This window comes from Paramormyrops kingsleyae, unplaced genomic scaffold (genome assembly GCF_048594095.1).
Source record: "Paramormyrops kingsleyae isolate MSU_618 unplaced genomic scaffold, PKINGS_0.4 ups209, whole genome shotgun sequence".
NCBI lineage: Eukaryota > Metazoa > Chordata > Actinopteri > Osteoglossiformes > Mormyridae > Paramormyrops > Paramormyrops kingsleyae.
In genome coordinates, this window is record NW_027326147.1 from 41717 (window position 1) to 50875 (window position 9159).

At 41.1% G+C, this 9159-nt stretch overlaps 1 protein-coding gene across 2 annotated transcripts; it reads right to left on the reverse strand.

Annotated features, from left to right (window-relative positions):
- Positions 1-3274: 3274 nt before the first annotated feature.
- On the reverse strand, positions 3275-7626 carry LOC140587397 (insulin-like growth factor-binding protein 2-A). Of its 2 annotated transcripts, none has more exons than XM_072708653.1 (4): positions 7201-7626; positions 5962-6141; positions 5552-5700; positions 3275-5247 (listed from the first exon to the last, which is right to left on the reverse strand). In XM_072708653.1, the coding sequence occupies exons 2-4, from the start codon at positions 6122-6124 to the stop codon at positions 5089-5091; spliced, it is 471 nt and encodes a 156-aa protein (XP_072564754.1). In that variant the 5' UTR covers positions 6125-6141; positions 7201-7626; the 3' UTR covers positions 3275-5088. The 2 variants fall into 2 exon arrangements, with proteins under 2 accessions (XP_072564754.1, XP_072564755.1); XM_072708654.1 differs by having other exon boundaries at positions 5552-5692; positions 5963-6141; positions 7201-7451.
- Between the last annotated feature and the right edge of the window lie 1533 nt (positions 7627-9159).

Sequence of the window (9159 nt, forward strand, 5' to 3'; positions counted from 1 at the left end):
AGAATCTTATAGACCTGAATCATATCCCCCCTTAGTCTCCTTTGCTCAAGGCTAAACAGATTCAGTTCTGCTAACCTCTCCTCATAAGACATTCCTCTAAGACCAGGAATCATTCTCGTAGCTCTTCGTTGCACCTTTTCTAAGGAAGTAATGTCCTTCTTGAGGTATGGTGACCAAACCTGCACACAGTATTCTAGGTGGGGTCTTACCAAGGAATTATATAAGTGTAACATCACCTCCCTTGACTTAAACTCCACACACCTAGAGATATAACCCAACATTCTGTTCGCCTTTCTTATTGCTTCCCCACACTGGCGAGAGTGGGACATGGAAGCATCAACATACATACCGAGATCTTTCTCGTAATCAGCTACCTTTATTTCAGTGGAACCCATAAAATATCTGTACTTTATATTTCTGCTCCCTGCATGGATTATCTTACATTTATCTGTGTTAAATTTCATCTGCCAAGTATCAGCCCATTCGCTAATTAAATCCAGATCCCGTTGAAGCCTCTCTGCTGCTAGATTAGTATCTGCTACACCACCCACCTTGGTGTCGTCTGCAAATTTAACCAGTTTACTGTATGTATTTGTGTCAATATCATCAATGTAAATAAGGAACAATAGTGGTCCTAAAATTGAACCCTGCGGTACCCCACTATGAACGGAGGCCCACTGTGACATTGTGCCTCTAATAACTACTCGCTGCTTCCTGTCAGTTAGCCAGTTTTTGATCCAAGCTGCCACAGTTCCTAAAATCCCTGCAGCTTTAAGTTTTAGCAAGAGCCGTTTGTGGGGGACAACATCAAAGGCCTTCTGGAAATCTAAGTAAATCACATCATAGGCCTTTTTGTGATCAATTTCACTTGTAGCTTCCTCAAAGAACTGAAGTAGATTCGTTAAGCAGGATCTACCTCTCCTAAATCCATGTTGGCTATCCTTTATGATGTTATTTGCATCTAGGTAATCTACCATTTTCACTTGAATTATAGCTTCCATTGTTTTTCCAATAATGCTAGTTAAACTGATTGGCCTATAGTTTGCTGGATTACTTCTATCCCCTCTTTTGAATATGGGTGTTATATTAGCATGCTTCCAATCTGATAGTACCACACCCGCAGATAATGATTTCTGGAATATTAAAGTTAAAGGTTGGCTAATAATATCCCTCATCTCTTTTAATACTATAGGTAAGATGCCATCAGGCCCCTGCGATTTATTCATTTTGAGTTTAGCTAGGCTTAGTATCACATCAACCTCAGTTATACATATATTGGTCATAGACGATGCTGTATTCGTATTAATTGGTGGTAAGTTACTTGTGTTCTCTATTGTGAACACCCGTGAAAAATAATCATTAAACTCATTTACTATATCAATTTCGTTATCAATTATAAGTCCCTTACTATCCTGTGCAATGGTCATTTTATGGACAAAAGCAGTTATGAATAATGGTGATCAACATCAATACAGCATGGCTGAGAATGAGGATCCAGAAGATTTACTAAGACCCAAATGATATCGCAGCCCAAACCATCATTGATCCACCCCCTTGTTGTACTCTGTGTATCCAACCGTCCGAGTGGTAAGCCTCCTTGGTGCTTCTCCATGCTGTAACTGTCCTGGATGTAGGAAAGACAGTGAAGGTGGACTCATCAGAGAACAATACATTTCACATTGTTCACAACCCAAGATTTGTGCTGCTGGCACCACTAAAACCGACATTGGGCATTAGAGTGACCAAGGGTTTGGCTTATAGCAGCCTGACCATGAATATTAACCCTGTGGAGCTCTCAATGAACAGTTTTGATGGAAACAGGAATGAATTGGGCAGCTGTGGTTTTATGTTTTTCAGACACGATCCAGGTTAGTACCCTGACATCCCTTTCAGACAGCTTCCTCTTGTATCCACAGTTACTTCTGTTGGATGTGGTCCATCCTTTGTAGTGGTATGCCGACATTACCCTGGATATCATACCTTTCTTAACACCACAAAGACCTGCTGTCCTGGTCACAGATGCACCAGTGAGACACGCACCAACAATTTGTCCTCTTTTGCACTCTGATGTCTCCCATTATGTTGTGTGGATTGCAATATTTTATGTACAGCTGTGTCTTCTAATTCAGTCTTCACATTCTGCTCTTACTGATGGAATGTGCAGTAAGTGAAGACTGGCCACCAGGCCATGCATATATAGGTATGAAACCTCAAACACTATTAGCCAAGTGTTTCAGTTTCATTGTCCAACCCTGTATATCACACATTTTGTATATCCTTGACTTGTGGCTGTAGCCTCCAGGATAGGCTCTGGACTCCACGTGACCCTGAACAGGACAGGTGGTTACAGAAAACTTATGGAAGGATGAATGGATGTACATTTTTATGTGTTAATTGGTTAACTTAAACATTAAAGTCAATGAGTGAAATCTGATTGGCTGTTGGGGGCTGTCATTGACTTTGAATAGGTTAAATTTGATTGAGTGAAGGAAAGGACCTGGGTTCGAGGACATCCACCAAATGTATGTTGGCTCCAGAACAGAATGTTGTTTTTATGTACAGGCTGAATTAGAAGAGTAATAGCACAGCTATACATAAAATATTGCAATCCACACATAATGGGAGACATAATGGGCACTCTGTATTTTTGACACTGATGTGATCCCATACTAAGCAGAAGAAGGACATCTGGTGAAATTCCCCTATTAGGTGGTTCAACAGAATACAATAAATATAATTACCACTCTTCATCTGTATAATCCTAAAAGTTTAACATGGGATGACTAGGACCCCAAACAGACATTAGTAATCCATTAGCCCAGCTGGTGAGGCGTCCAGATCACTGGCTGCCTTAAATTACCCACCTTTAAACAGCATACTAGTGTAGCATCACATCAAATACAGTTAATCACTGGGGATTAAAACAGGCACACCAGGTAATCCATGTCAGGGAGGACACTTTGAGCTACATAAAGTTTTACAAATTACCTTAAAACTGAAACACTTCTGTGCTTGGCTCAATAGTTCAGTTCTTCTTATGCTATGACTAGTTTGTTTCCTTAGTTGAAAGACTCACCCAGCTGTTTCACATTAATATTAGTGGCACATGCATGAATATAGGAGACTGACCAATCAGCACACAGCAAGAACTTATTAAGTGAAATCCAGGCCCTTTTAATTGAAATGGTAATTTACAAATCCTGTCCTAGCTCAAAGTGTCTTCTCTGACATGGATTATCTGGTCATCGTAATTAAAAACACGCAGGACACTGAGTAAAGACTGGGTGTATTTAATGAGAGACTGTATTAAACACAGGTATCTGTAATGCTGTATAACTAAACGTGATCTAATACATTAATAAATCACTTGGTCTTTCATACATAAAAAGCATTTTACCCATTTTCATTCAGCCTTAGTACTATGTACAGAACAGCTTTCTAGAGAACACAGAGGCCCCTGCAGGACACATGTGGGGCAAACAAGTCTCTCATCATCCTGCAGTTTCCTAGTGTCACGCAGACGGATAGGAGAGTTTGCCCATGCCCAAGTGGGTCTTAGCTTATGGTTCATAATGTACGCCTGCAGTGGGATTTCTCCAACTAAGAGGTCGCGTCAATAAGGCCACACCATTGTAACAGTCAAAACCCTCAGGTGAAATATCTGCTGATCATAAGCTGAAGCTACACTGGAACAGAGAAGTCAATAGTAACAGGTGCAGAGAGAAGTCAACAGTAAAATACTGGAACTGACAGACATGATTGTGAATAGTTAATGGTAAAATACTGGTACTGAAAGACGAGACTGGAGACAGTCAAGTGTAACATACTGGTACCGACAGAAATGACTAGAGATAATCAATGGACACATACTCATACTGACATACATGAAAGGGGATGGTCAACAATAATCATACTGGTAGTAGGAATATACAATGTAGTAGGGAAAATCAATGATAACATACTGATACTTATAGACACTACTGGAGAATGTCGACAGTAAACATACCGGTAGTGACAGACATGATTGGTGACAGTCAAGGATAACATACCAGTACTGATGGACATGTTTGAGGACAATCATTGGTAAGACACCAGCAATGATGAACACGACTGGGCATAGTCAATAGTAACATACTGGTACTGATGGACATGATTGGGGATAGACAACAACAGCATACTAGTAGGGACTGAAACAATTGGAGATAGTCAATAGTAACACATCAGTACTGAAAGACATGAATGGGGATAGTTAATGGTAACCTACCGGTATTGACCGACATGATTGGGGATAGTCAAAGGTAACATACTGGTACTGACAGACAGAACAGGGGATAGTCAATGGTAGACAATCTGCTGTAATAATACTTCTCTGTTAGCCTTGTATTTTGTGCGTCTGTTACAGAGTTTACTTGTGGGGATACATAGATCACTTGGCTGCAATGTCCAGCCCATCCTGCCTGGAGCTCCAGACCTAAAACTGCATTCAACTTTCTTTTTGTGGTTAAACTTTCTTCAATTATGATTAATTACAGTATAACTGTTAAATGAACGTACCCTTTTATTCTGTGATGGACAGACACTTTGCCTGCAAAACCTGGACGGGCAATCATTCAAAACAGATGGACTGGTTGGTGTATGGCTGGTTGGAGGTATACATTTGCGAATATATAGGACCAAGCTGGCCTGTGCAGTATGTAGGATATAATTACCCCCAAGCTTTACTGCGGCAGAACAAACATGAAAGGCCCAAGGCTTGAACTAGGACAGCTGAACAAATAGACCTTGGGATGCCTGAGTTACCAAGACAACAGGATGCAGTTATAAAAAGGAGCAAGACGGAGGGTAAAGAGCACACGTCTTCAGTGTGATCAGGATGCGGACTCCAAGTATACCAGCTTCTCCTTTCCACTCATCACCACTCGTACGTAGAAGAACACAGGAACATGGGGATGACAAGACAGAGCAGCATACAGTCACAGCTACACCCACAAAGAAATAGACACACATACATCCATTCTTCTTCCACATCCATTTGGACATGCCAAGGCCCCAGTTTCTGGGCTCCTGGAAGTGGATGAAGGTATTGAGCTATTTTCTCAGGGGTGTCGGTGGCTCTATTTCCAGACCACCAAGGTACTGGCTGCAGTTGGGGTTGCCCCTCACCATAGGGGAATCCGGGATCTGCCGACCCGTGTAGGGGTTCACACACCAGCACTCGCCTCTCTGTCCAGCTACTGACATCTTACACTGGAGGCAGATGGGGAGGGGGGAAAACAGGCCTTAGGACAGAGAACGTGGTAAACTGACTCCTGGAGGGGGTGCTCTGCTGATGTAGGTTAATAAAGTGAACTGTCAGACTGAGTACAAAAATTGATCAAAAAAGTATTAAACATATAATGAGACACAATATTAGCTAAACCCTTGCCACACGACAGCTTAGAGGATCCAGACATGCACGGGGGATATAATTTGAGAATGTACCAAAAACTGTTTCTATGGTGTGCTTCCTCACCATCCCAGCCCTCTGCCTTCCATGATGTCATAAGCTCACCTGCTTCATGTTGTACTGCCCCTTTTTGTCACAGTTTGGGATGTGCACTGCATAGAGGTCCTCCAGAGGCCCTCGGGTCTCACTGAAGGGCATCTTGGAGATCCGTTCCAGAGCCTGGTCCAATTCCTGCTGACACTGGGTCTGCCCGGCCCAAACAAACCCAGATAAAGGAGTTAGGACCAGCTGGATTCCCCCTTGTGTTGTGCTTGTCCTCCCAACACATACACACTTTGCAAGTAGTAACCTGATACATGCAGTATACACCACAAGAGGAAAGTGTTGTGCCATGTGAGGAAAGAGCTAGGCTACAAACAGGCCAGTGTGTCAGGAGGCTAGAAACAATTTATTTTTGAAAAAGGAGCCAGCCCCAGACAGGCTGGTTACAACCTATGACCAGCAATGATCACTTACTGGCTTCAGGCAAGGTGATTTGCCATCATCCACCTTGCTCAGTTTCATTTTGCTCTTCATTTCCTGCCTGTGCAGCCACATCGCAGCCTTCTTGGCCCCCCCCCATGGACTGTCCTTGGGTGGCCTCTTTATGGTAGGTACCTCCGTCTGAGCCCCCTCCATTAGGTCCTGGACCTGCACTAATGACAAAATCCAGAGTGCACCATCCCACTGTAATCACCCATCAATTACTTGTATAGTCTTTTTATGATTATGTTTAAGTTACAAATTATTTTAGAAAGAAGAACATCCCAGACAATGGGAAAATGCGAGATGCCGGGGTACATCTGGGGCTTTGAATGAATAGGAAAAATGGGGTGCCTTTGGTTCAAGTGCCCATCATACAAGATGCAGAAAAACTATTACATGAGTCAGGATTCTTTACACATTTCAGAGATGCAAAATATTGTGGTCTGACCAGGTTCACATACTCTTTAACAAAGAGAATCATGTGGCTCCACCTGAACATACAGTATACTGATATTAAAGATGGTCGACTGGTGCCAAGTATGATGGTTCCAGCATCTCAAAACAGCCACATTCCATGGATTTTAATGCACTACAGCATAGGACTGCCGCGATTAGTCGACGACAACGCTGAAAATGCGTCGATATCAATATTTTAAATCGACGCATCGTTTTTTAATGATTTTAATAAAATTACTTTTATGATTTCTTAAACGCTTCAATTGATTCATTATAACAGATGCTATCCTTTAATATCACTACGTAAATATGGGATTAGCTCAAATTATCACAGAAGAAGGTGGTTTTACCCGGTACAAAGTGCGATGGTATATACAGCAGTACTAGCTGTATGCGTGAGCACCGAAAGAGAAAACAATAGGCGCTGTTCTAGATCGCCAGAAAAGGCAAAACCACGGTGTCGTCTATTCATGTTTATTAAATTACCATCAGTACGGAGAGCTTTTTTGTACTTGTAGCTGCTAAATACACTCATTATTAAAGCCATGAATTTGAAATGTTTAGATTAAAATCTGGGTTTATTAATTCTACGTTGATTGACGGTGCCATTGTGTGCGTTTGTACGCGTTGGACTTGCAGGGACCAGTGTCGTTATCGTAAACTAAAACTGAATCGAAAACTGACACTGAATAACAGAAAATAATTCGTGAACTGAAATATAAATGAAAACGTTAAACTGCAAAAAGTACCGCCACACACCAACATCTTTTTACCTTGCTTAAACACAGAATGTCCTACTTTTAAAGATGTTGTGGCTGATAATTTCTGCCTTCCTTCATCGCGACTTAACTGCTTTTCGCTTGTGTCGCAAGTGGCGTATTCCGCTTATTTAATATATTAAGCATGAGGATACGGCAAATTTATACAGATTACTAACTTTTGGGCATCACAATACGCAACTCATTAATATTTTAGGCATATTACTAATCTGCTTATCGAATTGTGGGCGAAAATAATAAGAACATAAGAACTATACAAACGAGAGGAGGCCATTCGGCCCATCGAGCTCGCTTGGGGAGAACTTAATTAATAGCTCAGAGTTGTTAAAATCTTATCTAGCTCTGATTTAAAGGAACCCAAGGATTCAGCTTGCACTACGTTATCAGGAAGACTATTCCATACTCTGACTACACGCTGTGTAAAGAAGTGCTTCCTTAAATCCAGTTTGAAATGTTCTCCCGCTAATTTCCACCTATGGCCACGAGTTCTTGTATTTGAACTAATGCTGAAGTAACTATTCGGTTGAACAGTATCCAAACCTGTTAGAATCTTATAGACCTGGATCATGTCCCCCCTCAGTCTCCTTTGCTTGAGGCTGAACAGATTTAGCTCAAATAACCTTTCCTCGTATGTTCATATAGTGCCAGCATACATTATTTAAAGCCTTGCAATGGCATACATTTGTTGTTAAAATTAACTTAGGAAAATTAATTGTTTAGATTACTCGACTGATCGATAAAATAGTTGGTAGATTAATATATAGAAAAATAGTCGTTAGTGGCAGCCCTACTACAGTGTCCAGGCAGCAGAAGTTCATGAGCAAAAAAAAAAACATCTGAGGGAGAATATTCAGATTTGTTAAAGCTAACAAAGGCCACAAGTACAAAAAGTAAAAAAAAAACAGTTCAGTACAACTGGGGCATACACAAAGTCTCCTTTGGAAATACAGCTTAAGCAGTGAAGCAGTTCTGAGGCAAAAGGGGAAGCTACTGAGTACGTTGTACCTAACACACCTAATACAGTGGGTCCAACCTGGAGCAGGGATGCCCAATAAGATGGCTCCTGCCCAGTAAATCCATGTGTATCTAATAAAGTAGGTCCTATCTGGTACTATACAGGGATACCAAATTAAGTGGGTCCTACCTGGTATTTAGTAAGGATAGCTAATAAAGTGGATCCTACCTGGTATTTAGTAAGGATAGCTAATAAAGTGGGTTCTACCTGGTATTTAGTATGGATAGCTAATAAAGTGGGTCCTACCTGGTACTGCGTAGATGTATCTAAAGTGGGTCCTTCCCGGTACCAGCCAGGTGGTCGAGTATAATCTGATTAACAGGGAATGTAGTTGGGCAGCACAAACACAGAGGGGAAGTGGGGTACAAATGCAGAGGTGGGACAAGGACACAGCGGAATTCTGACATGTGCAGTCAGTGTGTCCTTCAGTGTCTGGAACTCTCCATCTAGCAAGAATTCAGAAAGATGATCTGAGACAAGATAAAATAGGACAGTCATGTTTGAGACAGCCTGAGAAAGTGAAAAGTATTTATACACAAGGGTCTCATAGTCCATTAAAGGTACCTTTCATTCATTGATCACCTTCTTATGTGATAATGAACTGGGTTACTATTAAACCACACGGAAAGAGGTATGTTAATTATTATATCCTCCTGAGACCCAAGGAAAAAAGTGTCCTTCAATTTTAGGTTATTTGCCTTTGAAGGAAATAAGACATCTTACAATTTAGATTTTTTCAAATTTATTTTTATTTTTAATTTCACAGCATGTCCTCTTTAGTGTACAACAGGAATAAATATGTTTCCTTACATCAGTGAAAAGATAGATGTAAAAATAAAATGTCCACTACAATGGACATAAATTAATGGGTGGGGTCTCAGGAGGATAGAACTCAAATGAAGGGATGGGTCATTTTTTTAGTTAAAGAAGCACAGTGT

Bases quoted from the DNA above. Each gene is read 5' to 3' on its own strand.
- LOC140587397 (XM_072708653.1), bottom strand. From the start codon at position 6,124: ATGGAGGGGGCTCAGACGGAGGTACCTACCATAAAGAGGCCACCCAAG. The intron at 5,701-5,961 runs TAAGTGATCATT...GGTTTGTTTGGG, and splicing joins ATCACCTTGCCTGAAGCCAG to CCGGGCAGACCCAGTGTCAG. The intron at 5,248-5,551 runs GTGAGCTTATGA...ATCTGCCTCCAG, and splicing joins GGCAGTACAACATGAAGCAG to TGTAAGATGTCAGTAGCTGG.